The following is an 18,530-nucleotide window of genomic DNA, read 5'->3' as shown; positions in this document are numbered from 1 at the left end:
ACTTCTGGCTGCTGTAGAAACCAAACAGCAGGATGAACAAAACTGGGATCAACTTTATTTTACAAATGAATCATTTTCATAAGTTTTTGAAGACAGAAGAGTTTTATCATGCTCACAAATTGTAATAAAAAATCTTTTTAGATGCATACATGGTAAAAAGTAAATGACCACTAAAGGTAGTTAGATGATTTGTACTGTCATAAATCCTTGAATTGGCCCACATTCGCAAAATACAACATCTCCAATTTCTAACAGCAGTGAGACGCCATTAGAAGTTTTCTGATCACCAGCAGTCTGATGCGTCCATGATGTAAAGATTTGCTCTCTGTTCTTGAACAATGCAGCAGATGTAGGATTAGTAGTAGAACCACCTCCATGTATGTAGAACTCAAAGTGATAAACTCCTCTTACTAAAACAATGAAAAGTATCGACTGAGTCAGCACCAGCGCTTCACGCAGCCTTGTCGCTCATCGCACAGATGTGACAACGTCGCCCTCAAGTGTTTGCGGATCGAAATTACATCTGAACCGCTGAGCGCCTCGTTGTTCATTTAGGCGTCAGAAGCCGCGTCAGCTTTCTACAATATATGAATTATTACAACTACATTTCAACCAAGGAAATGATCCCAAAAAGAATGAAAGCAAAATTAGTTTAATACAAGAAAGATGATAAAAATGTAAAAAAAAAAAATATATATTTTTACACAGTTGATTCTATTAAAGAATAAATGTCATGGTTTTTTTTTTTTTTTATTAAAATGTTCTCATTAGTTTGGATGAAACTAGTGTGTGTGTGTGTGTGTGTGCGTGTGTGTGTGTGTGTGTGTAGCAGTAGAGCCAGCGAGGAGGAGTCAGCGCGCCTCTACTGCGCATGCTCCAACAGTTAAGATCCGCACAGATGAGTGCGTGCCTTCACCTCTGAATGCTGTGCCAGAATTTGATCGAGAGGAAACCTGCCTCCATGTCAGCCTCGGAGCTCCGCGGATCGGCGTAACTCTTCCTGACCGCGGACAGGACCTGCTGCTTCTTCCTAACAGGTGTTCGCGGCGCGCCGCCCGCAGAGGGAACATGTCCAATGGGAAAGACCCAAATGCTGCGGGAAAGTAAGTTCAGACTTCACTGGAGAAGGAAAGAAAAAACTTTTTGGGGGGGAGGTGGATGGGTGGGAAAAGTTTTTTTTATTATTATTATTTATTTATTTTTTGACGTTTCCGCTCTCTCGAGTTCGCTGACGGCTTCTTCTCAGACCCTCCTTTTTTTTGACGACACGCAGGAACAAACTGCACTGGCATCTGTGCCGGGAAACAACAGGAAAGCGTTCCAGTCCTCATGATCCCGCACACCGCATCCATTAAACTATTAGAAACGAGACAGAAAGCGGAGCCGCTGCTCCGGGGAGCAAGAACTGGTCGCGTGCCTTTACTTAGAGGAGCAGGACGTGTTTACGGACAGCTACAAAGTTGGAGAGAATTGATGATAGATGTGATGGAAAACGTGATTGCTTTATTTGTATGCGACCCTGCATGTTTGTTGTTATTCTGTAATTTAAAGCACCGCGTGTCTTCGGTTCAGTTTTATTCGATATAACCGATCAAAGGTGCTGCTAAGGGCTCCCAAGGCGAAAGTGGCTCAAAAGACTAACATTTCACTAGGAATAGATGCAAAAGCTAAAGATGACATAATTTCTTAAACTATTTTCAAAATTTTCCTCCAAAGATTTCAGAAACTGAAGGATGACACAGAGGAAATCTTTATTGTTTATTTCTCTTTTTTTAGCAAAAATTTGTTGCTATATTTTAAGTACAATTGTCACAATTATTTCATTTTTAGTGGTTCGATATCAACACTTTTGATATGAAATTCAATAAAATGCTTGAATCCTAATTTAATCCTCATTGTTCAGGTCATATTGCTTCTTTGGTTTGTGCCCCCATGTTAAAAATACAAAACAAACAACAGCAAACAACCTGAATTTGTTTTGTAATTTAATCCCAAAACATTTGCAACAAAGTTCTGAACTTTTTGTATCCATCCTAACAAAGTGTCCTGGCGACCGTTTCCCTGACAACCAAAGCGCAGATGTTCATACAAGGAAGTGACAGACTTCCTCTTTAGGAGAAAACAACCGTGCCTTCAGTCAGAGGCTTCTTCAGACTCGCTGTGATACTGACCGCTGCAGGAGCTCCTTCCTGCCCACATCGGCAACATGAACTCTTTTGAAGAAAGTGATCAAATACGAACTTCAAAAACATTTAATTTTCCTCCAGAATCAATAAAGTAGTTTTGAAGTGTAGTGAATATCTTGCCTCTGAAAGGCTGAGCCAACAGTAGAACGTTTTTCAGCGGTATTGATGATTGTTGTAAAAAAATAAAAATAAATTAAATATTGCTCTCGATTCAATTTATCATGCGACGAATTGATTTATTGCTCGTTGTGACGGCGCTGAATAAACATGAAGGCTCATTATGACTGCAACACCACCGCCTCTCCTCCCCCGTCTCACTTCGGTCATATCTCTCTTGTTCATCTTTGCGCCCGTTTGTGCTGCAGTTCCTCTGAGATGACCCTGCAAGCGAGTCTGGATGAGTGCATGGAGGCCCTGGATCTCTTCCTTAACAACCACTTCAACGAGAGCCTGGAGAGGCTGCGGCCAAGGTAACGCTAATCCCGCTCCCCGCCTACAGTCGGCCGGCTCTCACCGTTAAAGAATAAAAAAAGCCTCCTCTAAACCCTGCGGTAGTAGTGTTCACAGCATGATGTCAGCAAGTATTCAGCTTCTGTTGCCGTCTTCAGACTCTTTCTTTCTTTTTCTCTCTTTCTTTTTTTTTGTGGCGTGAGCCGTGTAACTCAGGGGCCCGGCCGACGGGCTTTAGGTCTCCAGGATATCAAGTTGTTTGCCGAAGCTGACGCCCAAGGCCCGCCTGACTCAACAAGGCTGCGCAGCGTCAGCCGTGCAATGCAAACACGTTGCACAAGACGGAGCGGATAGAAAGGAACAACGAGGGGGGGGAGAGAAAGATACCTGGCCTCTTATCTGGCCTCCGCAGGAAAATGCGCCGGCCGAACAGCGTCCGAGCCGAGCCGCGTTTGCTTACAGCCAGAGGTGGAGAGGAGTTTGATCCTGCGCTCCCGTGTTACTCCCGTTTGTTTTGTGTGTTGTTCTTTCTTAGAGTCCAGGAGAGCATGTACCACGCTCTGATCTACGCCACGGTGCTGGAGATGCAGGCCATGATGACCTTTCAGCAGGACGACATCAGCAACGCGGGGAACACCATGAAGAGCGCCCAGGAGGTCTGTCAGAGGTCAGCCTGGTCCACGCGCTTCTTTTATGTTTCTGTTTTGCTCAGCGCTGGAGGCGCAATTACATTTATTGCTTTCCTGTGGCCCTGCATGCAAACTGGCATTTTGCATTTGTGCTTATCCCTGTTGAGATAAGCACAAATTGTTGGACGATCGGTCTACTAGGAAAAAGTAAGAAGTCACTAGCCAAAAAAAAAAAAAAAAAAAGGAATACAGAGGAGCAGAGGTAAATGTTGGATCTAGTCATAGAACTGTGTTTAGATCGAAACATGGTCAGTAGTTTGTCCAGTGAGGAGAGAGAAATGTCTCACAGCTCAGAACCTGAACCTGCATTCAAGTTGTCTTTGGCATTTTTGCTCATCTTCAGACCGGCATTCTTACCTTGAGGCACAATGTCCGCCTTTACAGCTGTAGTATGTAACTTTTGTAAAAAATATATTTTTTAAACATATTTGTTTCAGAGACTGATAATCTGAAAAAAAACCGAGCTCCTATGTCTTCTGCCAGTGCTAAGAGACAGCCAATCAGAGCCAGGAGGAGGGGCTTATCGCTGTCAACCACCCTCCGTGTAGCGCTGTTTATCCCTCCTCCTTTCTCTCTGCTACGCTGCAGCTAGTTGTGAGTGCTCAGCCTAATTAGCGTAGCCCCAGATGACGGCAGGTAAACGGTTTTCCTGTTTCTCTGCTATTAGCATATGGAGCAGCACATACACAAAGTTGATTGACAGCGCTAAGCCCCTCCTCTCAGCTCTGATTGGTGGGTTTTGACCAGGAGCCGTGCCTTTCTTCAGATGGAAATAGCAGCTGAGGGAGAGGATGGAAAAGATTGAACTTTTCACAGATTATCTCATATTGTCACAACAATTTTAACAAATGTGTAAAAGACATTTTGCACAAGTTATACTGTAGCTGTATGTGTAGAAATTCTGTTTTAAATTGGTTATAATTTAAACCAATTTCAATTGTAAGTTTAAATTAGTTTAAATTTATAGCCTGCTGTGAAAATAATAATGCCACTTTAGATAGGAGGACAAAAAATGTTGCTGACCTCAACCTGACCCTAATTTTAATGATTGAGGGAGAATATATAAGCTCATATTTGCTTTGAATCTGATGCATTTTTTTAACAATTATTTCTACCAATCCTTCATGATGTAACATTTCTGTACGTTGAATTTGTTTTTTTTAATTATTATTATTATTTTTTTTTTACAACGTTGCAGGTTTCGACGGAAATCCCAGGGTTTGGCAAACAAGTCGGTGGGAGAGTCTCTTTCTGAAGGTAAAAGATGCAGGAACTCCCAGCTGTCGCAGATTACCCAGGAAGATTCGTTCATCGTGTTGCATTCGCTGGCACGTTTTAGCCGCCCACAAATGTGCCGCTGCGTGTTTTGAGTGTTTCGAGTCGTTAAAGGAGAAAATGACGCGCCCGGTTTTGCGAACACAGTTTGATGGAGGACGGTGGAAGAGCAGTAATTTCACGTGACGCCGGACGTGTGTGTCGGTGTGTGTTTCTGCAGTGCAGCTCCACGCGGAGGTGTGTTACGCAGAGTGCCAACTCCAGAGAGCTGCTCTCACTTTCCTCCAGGTGAACTAAAGTTGCCTCGATTATCAAAACGGACAACAAATACAAACACGGCGACATGACAGCTAAAGTTCCTCCCACATCATAATGTGAAGTTGTTTTCCATTTTTCTGAAGCCGCTTCGAAAACCAAACTTTATGCATTTACTTTAATGTCAATGTGGGCACTTATGTTTTATAAAACTTCTCCTTTTTGTGTCCCTTCAGGATGAGAGCATGGTGAGTTTTATCAAAGGTGGAATCAAAGTAAGAAACAGTTACATGATTTACAAGTAAGTACTTCTTTTTTTTAAAAAAAAGGGAATGTTTTTACTCTACATGCTTTCTAAAGTTCCATTTCTGTAGTTGTTGACAAACAACAAGCATATACTTTATTGAATACAGACGTACTAAATATCTATTTCACCAGCACGGCTGCTGCGTTGCATTGTGTAAGAACACTTTGAACCTTTCTCAGATTTGATCTGTTTTTACAAGCAAAAACAGCGACAGATCAACACAAAGAGTGTAATTATAAATTGCACACAAATCTATATATATTGTCTTTTTACAAATCAAATTCTAAACATAGTTACATTGCCCTAAATCTGTTTCAGGATTTAGATTCACAATAACAAGATGTTTAGCAAACATTTCCTCATTAATTTGTGTCGTTTCATCACATAAAGCACGAGGGAATAAAAGTTGAATACTTTTCCACTGTTGGCTCATTTTGCGTTGAGATATGTTAGTTTATGTTACGTATGGAGGTGAGAGGTCAGCTTTTAGCCACTGTAAGCTCCTCTTCCTCTGCTTTGCAGACTGAAGATTTCAGAAAGAGAAGAAGAACGGGGAATTAAAAAAATGTTTAACTACAATTCACTTCCGCTTGTTTTTGGGTCTTAAATGTTTTTATGTGTTGTTTTTTTTAAATTCTGATTTTAATATGAAGATTTGCTTCGTGACATAGATGTGTAATTAATTCATACAGATGTTTGTTGCTAAGCAGTCCTTTCGCCTTTCTTTCATGACCCAGAGACCTGCACAACTTCATCAAATCCTACAGCTGTGTCAAAGGACCGAGCCATATTCACCTGGAGGGAGGCATTTCTTTTGGAGTGGGAGCATTTAACTTGGTATGGTAGAAAGTATGCACAGAGAACTAAAAAAATAAGAATAGTGTTTGTTTTTTTCTTTTAGTACCCTCCACCATTTAAAAAAAAAATCTGGTCTTTAGTTGTTCTTTAAATAAAGTACAACCTCAGATAAGAAAACAGAATGTGACATTTTCCTCTTAGGCAGCTAAAATCACCACATTTATCTGCTAGCTGATGCTAGCTCACCACATTCACTTGATTAACTAATGATAACTAATCATTAGTTAATGACAATCTACTCATTACTTAATGATTAGATCTTTGTTAAGTAATGACTAGTTAATGATGATGTAATCATTAAGTAATGATTAGTTAATGATTAGTTAATCAAACAATTAGTTAATCTAATCATTAAGTAATTATTAGTTAACGGTTTTCCAATTATTAACTAATGGTTAATTAATGATTAACTAATCATTAGTTAATCATTAATTAATCAAGTTAATGATCATTACCTAATCATCCACTTGTCATTAAGTAATGATTAGATGATCATGAACTAATTATCAACACTTTGGAGTTTTGACTGTTTGTTTGTCTACAGCATTCACTTGCATGTTAACATGCTGAGGCAGAAAGACTTCCACAATGACCTTAGCAAAGACAATCTTGCTGCCCATCAATCTGTGAAGAGTCATGAAGCCATTTCCTTGTTCGTAAGCTTTTTCAGATGAAAGTCTTTGTCTTTAAACAAACAACGACTAGGCTTTCAAAACTCCACCTTCCCTCAAACAAGCCACATTGTTTGACTAAGGAGCGATCGTTCTTTGGACAGTGTGGACAAAATCAAGATGTTTGGCCATAATTCACAAATTACAAGTGCAAATCTGTTTGACATTTTTAACTGCAACAATAAAGCATGAGCACATGACTCATGTGCTCATGCTTTATTGAAGTCCCTTCGCTGGCTTCCTGAATGTCATCACGTTGAAGTCCTGATGAACTTTTATTACAGACAAATGAATTATTTCTGAAACTGGAAAGCTTAATTAACCAATGCTTTTTGCCGTCACTTTAAATTATTAGCAAGCAGGACTACAAACTTTTGTTGACGTTTACTTAAAAGCCTACTTAACATCTATCCATTGCACTTGGCTAAATATAAATAAATCAAAACATTGCTGTAAAACATAATGAAGTCATTTCTTATCAACTGTGTATGAGATTGTTAAACGCATGGAAGTAAAAACGTTACTATCAAAATTGATTCTAGGAGTTTCGATTCTAACCCTCCATAAATATTTTTGGTGAAAGAGAGCTTCAAGATAACACTTGTGTGCTTCCATGTTATTTTATCAGTCACATCAAATCAGGTTTTTTGTTGTTGTTGTTGTTTTTTTGTATTCTGCTAAATTGCACCAATGTGAAAACATATTAAATATTAATAAATTGGAAGTACTCTTCGAATGCAAAGAAAGATATAATATTTGAACAGTTTGTTAATATGTAGTTTTATCAATATATTCTCTAACTGGCCCTTTAAAAACGTTCATGACCGAAATTAAAATAAGTTTAACACTCCTGTTTTAAACTCCTCCATGGGCTGCCACCTTATTGTGGTGGAGGGGTGCCCCAATGATCCTAGGAGCTATGCTGTCTGGGGCTTCATGCCCCTGGTAGGGTCACCCAAGGCAGACAGGTCCTAGGTGAGGGACCAGACAAAGTGCAGCCCGAAGACCCCAATGATGAGTAAAAACATTGGACTTGGTGTTCCCTCGCCCGGACGCGGGTCACCGGGGCCCCACTCTGGAGCCAGGCCTGGAGGGGGGGCACGATGGCGAGCGTCTGGTGGCCGGGCTTTTACCCATGGAGCCCGGCCGGGCTCAGCCCGAAGAGGAAACATGGGCCCCCCCTCCCATGGGCCCACCACCCGTGGGAGGGGCCAAAGGGGTCGGGTGCACTGTGTGATGGGTGGCGGCCAAGGGAGGGGACCCTGGCGGTCCGATCCTCGGTTGCAGAAACTGGCTCTTGGGACGTGGAATGTCACCTCTCTGGTGGGGAAGGAGCCGGAGCTAGTGCGTGAGGTCGAGAGGTTCCGGCTAGAAATAGTCGGTCTCACCTCGACGCATGGCTCTGGTTCTGGAACCAGTCTCCTTGAGAGGGGCTGGACATACTTCCACTCTGGAGTTGCCCAGGGAGAGAGACGTCGGGCAGGAGTGGGCATACTTGTTGCTCCCCATCTCGGCGCCTGTACGTTGGGGTTTACCCCGGTGAACGAGAGGGTAGGATCCCTCCGCCTACGGGTGGGGGGACGGGTTCTGACTGTCGTTTGTGCTTACGGGTCGAACGACAGTTCAGATTACCCACCCTTTTTGGAGTCCTTAGAGGGGGTACTGGAGAGTGCTCCTCCTGGGGACTCCCTTGTTCTGCTGGGGGACTTCAACGCTCACGTGGGCAACGACAGTGAGACCTGGAGGGGCATGGTTGGGAGGAACGGCCCACCCGACCTGAACTCGAGCGGTGTTCTGTTGCTGGACTTCTGTGCTCGCCATGGATTGTCCATAACGAACACCATGTTCAAGCATAAGGGTGTCCATATGTGCACTTGGCACCAGGACACCCTAGGCCGCAGTTCGATGATCGACTTTGTCATCGTTTCATCGGATCTGCGGCCGTATGTCTTGGACACTCGGGTGAAGAGAGGTGCGGAGCTGTCCACTGACCACTACCTGGTGGTGAGTTGGCTCCGGTGGCGGGGGCGAAAGCCGGTCAGACCTGGCAGGCCCAAACGTGTTGTGAGGGTCTGCTGGGAACGTCTGGCGGAATCCCCTGTGAGACGGAGCTTTAACTCCCATCTCCGGCAAAACTTCGAACACGTCCCGGGGGAGGTGGGGGACATGGAGTCTGAGTGGACCGTGTTCCGTGCCTCCATTGTCGAGGCGGCCGATCGGAGCTGTGGCCGCAAGGTTGTCGGTGCCTGTCGCGGCGGCAACCCTCGAACCCGTTGGTGGACACCTTCGGTGAGGGATGCCGTCAGGCTGAAGAAGGAGTCCTATCGAGCCTTTTTGGCCTGTGGGACTCCGGAAGCAGCTGATGGGTACAGGCGGGCGAAGCGGCATGCGGCTCGGGCGGTTGCTAAGGCAAAAACTCGGGTGTGGGAGGAGTTTGGAGAGGCCATGGAGAAAGACTTCCGCACGGCTTCGAGGCGATTCTGGTCCACCATCCACCATGGTGGTCCCCCTGTTCAAAAAGGGGGACCGGAGGGTGTGCTCCAATTATAGAGGGGTCACACTCTTAAGCCTCCCTGGCAAGGTCTATTCAGGGGTCCTGGAGAGGAGGGTCCGTCGGATAGTCGAACCTCGGATTCAGGAAGAGCAGTGTGGTTTTCGTCCTGGTCGTGGAACACTGGACCAGCTCTACACCCTCAGCAGGGTCCTGGAGGGTGCATGGGAGTTCGCCCAACCAGTCTACATGTGTTTTGTGGACTTGGAGAAGGCGTTCGACCGTGTCCCTTGGGGAGCCCTGTGGGGGGTTCTCCGGGAGTATGGGGTACCGGGCCCTTTGATACGGGCTGTCAGGTCCCTGTATGACCGGTGTCAGAGTCTGGTCCGCATTGCCGGCAGTAAGTCGGGCTCGTTTCCGGTGAGAGTTGGACTCCGCCAGGGCTGCCCTTTGTCACCGATTCTGTTCATCACTTTCATGGACAGAATTTCTAGGCGCAGCCAAGGTGTTGAGGGGATCCGATTTGGTGGCCTCAGGATCTCATCTCTGCTTTTCGCAGACGATGTGGTCCTTTTGGCTTCATCAGATCGTGATCTGCAGCTCTCGCTGGATCGGTTCGCAGCCGAGTGTGAAGCGGCCGGGATGGGGATCAGTGCCTCCAAATCCGAGGCCATGGTCTTGAGCCGGAAAAGGGTAGAGTGCCTTCTCCGGGTCAGGGGGGGTGTCCTGCCCCAAGTGGAGGAGTTTAAGTATCTCGGGATCTTGTTCACGAATGGGGGAAGAAGGGAGCGGGAGATCGACAGGCGGATTGGCGCAGCGTCTGCTGTCAAGCGGGCGCTGTACCGGTCCGTCGTGGTGAAGAGAGAGCTGAGCCAAAAAGCGAAGCTCTCGATTTACCGGTCGATCTACGTTCCCACCCTCATCTATGGTCATGAGCTTTGGGTCATGACCGAAAGAACGAGATCGCGGATACAAGCGGCCGAAATGGGTTTTCTCCGTAGGGTGGCTGGGCTCTCCCTTAGAGATAGGGTGAGAAGCTCAGTCATCCGGGAGGGACTCAGAGTAGAGCCGCTGCTCCTTCACATCGAGAGGAGCCAGTTGAGGTGGCTTGGGCATCTGGTCAGGATGCCTCCTGGACGCCTCCCTGGTGAGGTGTTCCGGGCACGTCCCACCGGGAGGAGGCCCCGGGGAAGACCCAGGACACGCTGGAGGGACTATGTCTCTCGGCTGGCCTGGGAACGCCTCGGGATTCCCCCGGAGGAGCTGGAAGAAGTGGCTGGGGAGAGGGAAGTCTGGGCCTCCCTTCTGAAGCTGCTACCCCCGCGACCCGACCTCGGATAAGCGGAAGAAGATGGATGGATGGATGGACTCCTGTTTTAAAATATATAATGCTAAAAATAATTAATGGTCTATTTTTACAAGGATTTTACATATACCTATATATATATATATTCAGTACAGACCAAAAGTTTGGACACACCTTCTCATTGAATTCAATTAAAAAGTGTGTCCAAACTTTTGGTCTGTACTGTATATTAATGTCAATACATTTAGTCAAATCGTGCTCTTATGCTAATCAGATTTCCTTTACTTTCAGACGCTGTCTCTATTTCCTCCTCGTATTCTCAAAATGTTGGAGTTTGCGGGTTTTTCCGGCGACAAGGTGTGACGTCTATCATTTCTGCCATTGACTCAGTAGAGTCTCGCAGCCTGGTAGATGTTTTCCTCGTGGTTTCTGTTGTAGGAATACGGCCTCTCTCTGCTCTGTGACGGAGCCACAGGAATGAACCTGCGCTCCATGCTGTGCGCCCTGCTGCTGCTCTGCTACCACACCTTCCTCACGTTTGTCCTCGGTAGTTTTTGCCGCCAGATATCTGCGACGAGTTCATTAAACATTAACGGCAATGCTAACGTTTCTGTTTGGCTTCATTTTCCTGTTTTTATCTGCTCAGGAACGGGAGAGGGAGAGGTTTCTGAGGCTGAGCGACTGCTGAAACCTTTCCGGCTCCGATACCCCCGGGTAAGAATCGATGCTAAAAGGATTAGCTTCTTTTTAATCTCCTATAAAGCCTGGGCAAATTGAGTTAGAAGACAGTGATCCATTTACCTTGAAAAGTTGGAACTAAAAATTTGAAATGTTCTCCCTGTCCTAACTGTGTTCCTATTGGACGCTGGAAATCCAGTGACTAATTGCTAACACTGGATTGGCTCCCACCTCAAGGTCTTTGAAAATGTGTGAGCTATGCTTAGAAGTTAAAAATTAGCTCATTTAATTAACTTTACCACCACTGATATCAAAAGCATTCAAATTTCTAATCAGAATTATACCAAACGTTTCTAATGCGCAGCGGAACAGACTTGTAGCCTGATGCTAACGCTAGCATGCTGAACTGTTCTCACCTCAACTCCTCCAAACATAAATTCTTGTCATTGTGACCAAACAGCTCATCTCACGCGACCATGTTAACATTCTCCAGAGGAAACTCGGCTTGTTCATGTGAGGAGATGCGAATTCCTGTTAGAGTAGGAGGCGCTTCTTTCTCGGCCGACACTTTTTCATTCCACCCTAAAAGTTAGACTCACTTCACTCCAAGGTTTTTCCAGCAACTTCCATTTTATGAGAGGCTTATACCTTGACGGTTCCTGAACGTCCAAACCAATCTCCTATAAGAGTTTGGGAGAGACGGTTCAGCTTAAACTCAACTGAGTGATTCGGTGATTCCGGACATCCTCAAGCGTTTGAAACTTTTGGACCAGAGGGAGGAAACCAAACTCTTTAGATGAACTTCGGTCAAGAAAAGTGGTCCAACATCCTGTCAGAGTCCTGCCAGCACCTTGCTCACGGCAACTGGAGGTACGTGGTTGAGGTGCAGTTTGAAGTCGCTGGGTGACATCGTCACATTTGTGCAACCATAAATGAATACGCCATCCACGCCTACAAGGACTTTGAGTAAACTTCGGAGCGCAGCTGTAAATTTCTTTCCACCACACCTCTGTCTCTCTGAGGTTATTACAGTTGACTAAAATGAACAAAACATCAAAAGCTGACATTGAGAAAACATTGTTGTTCACTGGAATAGATAAAAATGGTAATTATAATGGAAAACCTCACTGGACTATATCGTCCATTTATAAACTAACTAAAACAAACTGAAATTCAAGAAATAATACTTTTAATTTTGTGTTTATGAATCTGTTTATTAGTTTGTTTCTTCCCACACAAGCATCTTATGTCAGCTGTCGACAAATTACGGCACTCCGTACTCTTACGCTAGACCGTAAAACGGCGACGGCAAAAGTTGGGATAAAACGCCAGAGTCAGATGGTTGTTGGACAAGAATTGAATCCATTTTTTGATCATCTCGTCTTCTGTTGAGTATTCGTTATCCAATCAATATAAACATACCACAATACAATACTTTGACTCTTTTGAATTCGCCACCCAAAACGTAACCTCCCAACTAAACTAAAACTAAGCAACATTTAACTAAAAACAACTAGCAAACGCTGTAGAAACTCACTGAAACTAACTGAAATAGACAAACAAAAAGTCACAATGAATAAAGCTGAACTAGAAGGAAAAATCCAAAACCATTACATCTCTCTCTCTCTCAGTCTTGTAAATTCACAAGCTGTGTTTCCCACTCCACCTTGTCTCCACCTGCCAGCCCATCCCACAGAGCAAACTGAACTGTGACGCAGTCAGTGATGTGGCTGAGTGAAAACATCTTGATCAAACACAGCCGAGAAAGATTGTTGCATCCTTCAGGACTGATGTGAATGTGACAGTCAAACAAACCGGTAGCTACAGTTGCATCACGTGTCATTTCTTCCCTCTTTCTCTTCACGCAGGGCGCAATATTCCTCTTTTTCGCCGGCAGAACGGAGGAGATTAAAGGAAACATCGATGAGGTTTGTTTCTAATTGCCCATTTTGTCAGCTGATCACACGATGTGTGAATGCAGCCCTTTCTCGCGGGCTCGAACGGTAACTATGGTGACGTTGCTGCTCCCCTGTTTACCGAGGCTCAATGTTAAATGTTTGATAAGTACAGTTAGCTCCTGCTTCCTCACTGTTCTCCTTTGTGGCGCCGTCTCGCCGTGCTGCCAGGCGGTGGCGCTGTTCGAAGACGGCTGTAAGGCCCAGCAGACGTGGAAGCAGTTCCACCATATGTGCTACTGGGAGCTGATGTGGTGCTTCACCTTCAAGCGCGCCTGGAAGATGGCCTACTTCTACGCAGACCTGCTGAGCCAGGAGAGCCGCTGGTCCAAGGTGTCCGACTCTGGACAGGAGAAGTTTCAGATGTTTGTTGAGAAATGGGTTATTTTTATTTTATTGTTGTTTCTTTTCCCATGCTGCTCTTCTTCCAGGCCATGTATGTGTACATGAAAGCTGCTTACCTCAGCATGCTGCCGGAGGAAGAGGCGCGGCCTTTTGGAGAGGACGAGGTGGAGCTCTTCAGGTCAGTGTTGCGTTTTTTTGTTGGAAAGACTGAACAGCGAGCGTATAATCAGAGAGTTCTGAGATGAATGACGTACTGAAATGAGCGAGAATTTCATTTTTTAAATAAAAAAAAAAGAGAGAAGTGTGGTTTTCTATGGAGTCCCCTAGGGAACCTGGGGGAAAATGTTTCTTTTGCATTGCCTCAAAGTCTTTCGCATTCCCTACTGTTCAATGCAGTATTTTGTATACAGTAACAAATGTCAATTTAAAGTTTCTAATACATGCACATTTAAAGAGACTCAGGTAAAACGTGTTTGTTATTACTTTTATTATTAACTCTTTGGTGCAAAAAAACTGACTGAAAATCGATTTATTCACTGCATGTTTATGTCTGTTTGTGTAAGTTTGAGACGAAACTGCACACCAGAACGGCCCTTTAATAACCATTCAGACCAACACAAGAAAGACACAATCAAAACTGTCAGATGATTTTTATTACCCCGTGATAATTACTCAGAAATAGTCCAAATCGTCTGGATGTATTTTTTTTTTCTTCCTTTCTGCTTGCGTAAAGTTTCTGTGTATAGGCTTGTGGTGCATTTCTATACTAAAGAAAAGGATATAAAACTTTAGATATTACACAACGAGATATTAACATGAAGTACTATGACCACCGTAAGAAACTTTCAATATTCAATTATGCCGCACGAACGAATCAGAACGCAAAACCTACTGTTAGGGAACGCAAAAGTTTTGCGAGGTAATGGAAACTCAAAAATAAAAATGCTCCATGTCCCCTATGGGACTCCGTAGTTTTCAGCCCCTCTGAGTCGATACCACCACCTTTCTCTGTAATTACTGCTGCAGTCTTAAAGTCATAATTGTGAGATTGGCATAATCAGAGTTCTGATTATGAGAACCTGGAGAATTTCTCCTTAGAGAAACAGCTTGAATCTTATAATTATGACCTTGAGAATCAAAATTATGATTTTTCTATCTCGTGATTATGAGTTTAAATCTCAAAATAAGGACTTTGAACCTCGTCATCATGACTTTGCATGTCATAATTATGACACTGAAAGTCGAAATTATGACTTCCTGTTGGGCTATCATTGTTTTTCTTTCATGGCAGAAAAGGCCTGCCATAATTTTTTGGTTTTTTTCCCCCAACCTAAAGTAATACTTCAATTCTAAATCTGTTTCTACCTCCTTCCCTTTTCTTCAGACAAGTACCGACCCTCAAGCAGAAGATAGCAGGAAAGTCTCCTCCCACGGAAAAGTTTGCGATCCGTAAAGCCCGACGCTACAAGTCCTCCAACCCGGTCAGGCTGCCGGTGCCGGTTCTGGTGAGTCAGGAAGCATGAAAAGGATCAGAGAAACCCACACGGAGAGTTCTGTTTGTGTCTCACATCACGCCTGCGCAATCACAGGAGATGATGTACATGTGGAACGGCTTCAGCATGATCAGCAAGCGGCCAGAGCTGACCGAAGGGATGATGCAGACTCTGGTGGAGGCAGAGCGCACTCTGCTGGAATCTCCCGGTATCGCAGCTTGTCACACAACATCACTGGAGTTTTGGTTTGGGGAGAAACTTGTTACATTTACTCAATTACGTTTACTTTGGTAACTTTAAAATAGTAATAAAATTCAAAAAGTACTTTTAGGAGTATTTTTACTATGCTGTACTTTTTTACTTTTACTTGAGTTATTTTATTCTGAAGTACTTTTACTCTTACTTGAGTAAAATTTCTGGATTTTAACCAAAGAAATCACCAGGTGCAGACGCACACCTGCAGCTTTTATCAAAGTTTTATAAGTTTTTTTTTGTTAAAAGAACTGATTTGGAAAAAAAATCATCTTGCCTAATTTTCTTTTTTAAATTCTTTTTAACGTTTTAAGAATTATTGTCATTTTTGTTCTTAAAAAAAACAAAATTTCCACTTAGCTTTATATTTTGCTCCATCTGATGATGTAATTTTTAAATATGAAATGACTGATAGTTTGATCAGTTACTCTGTACTTGAGTAGACCTTTTTACCAAATGCTTTTTCTAATTTCCTGTATGGCTACGTCTTACTTTTCACTTGAGCAAAAATGTGTTGAAGAAGTGCTGCTCTTACTTGAGTGCCGCTTTTGGTTATAGAACACGCTCTCATTTATTTCGCAGAGCACGAATACCTGATCGACGACCGCTGCTTGATCCACATGCTGAAGGGTTTGTGCTTTAAGAACCAGGGGATCCTGCAGGCTGCTGAGGAGTGCTTCAACAAGGTCTGCTCCAGGTGGGCTGAGTTCGGATTCCCACTGGGAGAACAAGAGCAACTTTCTTTGAAGCCTTTACAGGTTATTTGAGAAGAGACCTCCTAAGAAATGAAAGCAGCTTTCCCCTGCTTGAATTTTCTCACGCTGTAAATATTTGCCTGGCAAATATTAGCCTGACATCAACGTCCGATGTGGAACGCTCGCACTTTTAAAAGCAGCAGTGCCTTGCAAAAAGCACTTCTGCCTTGTGTAAGTTACTAACTTGAATCCATTTTACTGGGATTTTATGTTGACCAACTCAAAGTAGCTCGATTATTTATTTTTTCTCCGAGAAATAAAAATCAGTAAAGTGTGTCTCTTATCGGGTTTGTACCTGGCGTTTGCCTTCCTTCACGTCTCTGCTCCGTCTGGGATTTCTCCCGCTGATGTGGATCCTCTGGTGTCATTTCAACAGAGCCGATCAGCGAACAGAAGAAGTTGCGAACATTGACGTTGATTTTTTGCTGTTTAAGAATCGTAGCCTGCCTGTAGTTTTAGCAGACTGAAGTGAAACCGTTCAGATCGTGTCGGCCACGCTTTACAAACAAACGTTAGCGACTGGGCAGAATTTAAAACTTTAACAGAGTGTGTGCCTCCAGGAAGCAGTCGTTTCTCAATAGGTGAGAGTTCGGATCCTCCATATGAAGCAAAACGTAGAAAAAGAGGCTTTTTTTCATTCTAAAAAAAACAGACTAGACTGGCTGGAAAGGGTCCAGGCACATCGAATTTTGAGTCTGGACCCAGAATCTCAGGCAGGACTTTGACAGCTCCTGTCATATGTTTAAGGTCATTGTCCTGCTGGAAGGCGACTCTTTGAGTCTTTTCTCAACCTCTATTGTCTTCCAGTCAACTCTGACCAACTTCCTGAGCCCATAAAGTACATAATTTACATTAAATTTTGCAGTTGTAACGTCATAAAGTGCAACAAAGTTCAACATATCTGAATGCACGAAAACTCTGCTGCCATCACAACAACGTAACCACTGATGTCCCTGCAGTCTAGAGCCTCTGTTTAAAACACTTGTTTACAGCAGATTGTCTGTGCTGCTCTTTGTGTTTTTAGTGAAAAGAAGATTAAGTTTGATCACTACCTGGTGCCCAACGCTCTGGTGGAGCTCAGTCTGCTTTACATCGACCAAGGCAGGAGAGACGCGGCTATCAAAATACTCCATAAAGCCAAGTAAGTAAGACATCCTTAGCCTGAAGAATAACATGGTTCCATGGTATTACTGCAAATATTGGACATAAGAATGTACAACAGAATGTCATTCCTTTTGTTTTAAACAGAAAAGCAACACTTGTCCTGCTACTGTCAAATTATTGCCACGTATAGAATGTTATGGCTGCAATAATCTAGAATTATTGACTATCAATGTTTTTGCATGTAGAAGCCTTTCCATTGATTAAAATTAGTGGTGTCCAAATACCGTATAGGGCCCCGATACCTGTGTCAAATACTCACACTCATAAAACAAGTCAGTGCTCCAAACCGATTCACTCAGACACTAAACACATTTCATACCAGGTGGTTATGGAAATACAACAAGAAGCTATTTGCTGATTTTCCACAAAAAAAAAAAAACGCCCGTCAAATTTTTCCATTACCATTTAAACAAAACATCAAACACGGAAAATATTTGGTTAAACTTTTACTGACTGACTGAGGAGCGAAGCAGGGTGACGCCGCAAGCGCAGCGCGCTGTGCTTGTTACAATCTAATGGACATCTCTCTCTTATTTCCTTCCTCAACATTGTAAGCTACCTGCTTCTCTATTTAAAATTACATAAATTATCTGTGAATAACACTAACTTGAGCCCATCAGGACTTACTTACCGGATGCAGGGATTTCTTTTAGAAACACAAACTAGCTCAACCTGCTCTGGTGTCCCTCAGGCACAACTACAAGGACTACTCCATGGAGTCCAGGACTCTGTTCAGGATCCACGCTGCTCTGGCCAAACTCAAGGCGGACCCTGAGGAGGAAGACAGCCAGATGTGACGGAGCTGACCAGACTGCTCGTTACGGACCATTTTAACCCGTAGTGTACTTACAGCAAACTTGACTTTTAAATACGACAGACAGTCGGGTTCCACTCATGAAGGTGTTTTTTGTGCGGTCACTGTGATTTAAAGAGGAACGCTGATCAGACAGCTGCACAGCTGGGATTTTCACTTCCTGCCGCAGGCGAACACACACCTGAGTGTACATATGCAAGTTATTTTATTCAACGGAGGAGGTTTTACGGTTTATAATGACAATGAATCTTTACTAATTGAGCTTATTTTAGAGAAATCGAACGCATTGTAAGATTTATTCAAACGTATGGTTGTGCTGTGTTCTTGAAGAGAAGGGAAGAATCGGTGGGGAACATCCGCTTCTGTAAACTGTAGCAGGTACCATTAAAGCGACTATGTGTCATTTTTAAAAAAGTGTGATGCATTGTGGGAAACTGTTGGTCACTGATACACCTTAATAAAATCCAGTGCAAACATGTGGAAGAAGGTTTTCTCTGATCAGATGAGAACAAAGTCAAACATTTTGACCATTGGTCGAGTTTTCCTACAGAGCTGCTCTAACTGATGGTTCTATCAAATATTGACT

General features: G+C 43.6%; 1 protein-coding gene across 2 annotated transcripts; it reads left to right on the top strand.

Annotated features, from left to right (window-relative positions):
* The first annotated feature begins 865 nt into the window (after nt 1-865).
* On the top strand, nt 866-18,422 carry LOC114148221 (tetratricopeptide repeat protein 39A). Of its 2 annotated transcripts, XM_028023322.1 has the most exons (18): nt 867-1,103; nt 2,552-2,656; nt 3,172-3,303; nt 4,524-4,582; nt 4,821-4,888; nt 5,092-5,156; nt 5,900-5,999; nt 10,780-10,845; nt 10,927-11,035; nt 11,135-11,202; nt 13,035-13,094; nt 13,293-13,454; nt 13,553-13,644; nt 14,851-14,971; nt 15,056-15,167; nt 15,794-15,908; nt 16,991-17,107; nt 17,822-18,422. In XM_028023322.1, exons 1-18 carry the CDS (start codon nt 1,069-1,071, stop codon nt 17,925-17,927), a joined length of 1,692 nt encoding a protein of 563 aa, XP_027879123.1. In that variant the 5' UTR covers nt 867-1,068; the 3' UTR covers nt 17,928-18,422. The 2 variants fall into 2 exon arrangements, with proteins under 2 accessions (XP_027879124.1, XP_027879123.1); XM_028023323.1 differs by lacking the exon at nt 2,552-2,656 and having other exon boundaries at nt 866-1,103.
* The last annotated feature ends 108 nt before the right edge of the window (nt 18,423-18,530 follow it).

Source organism: Xiphophorus couchianus, chromosome 7 (assembly GCF_001444195.1).
Source record: "Xiphophorus couchianus chromosome 7, X_couchianus-1.0, whole genome shotgun sequence".
In the NCBI taxonomy this organism is placed as follows: Eukaryota; Metazoa; Chordata; class Actinopteri; order Cyprinodontiformes; family Poeciliidae; genus Xiphophorus; species Xiphophorus couchianus.
The sequence above is the reverse complement of the archived record's forward strand: the minus strand, read 5'-3'. Positions and strand labels throughout refer to the sequence as shown.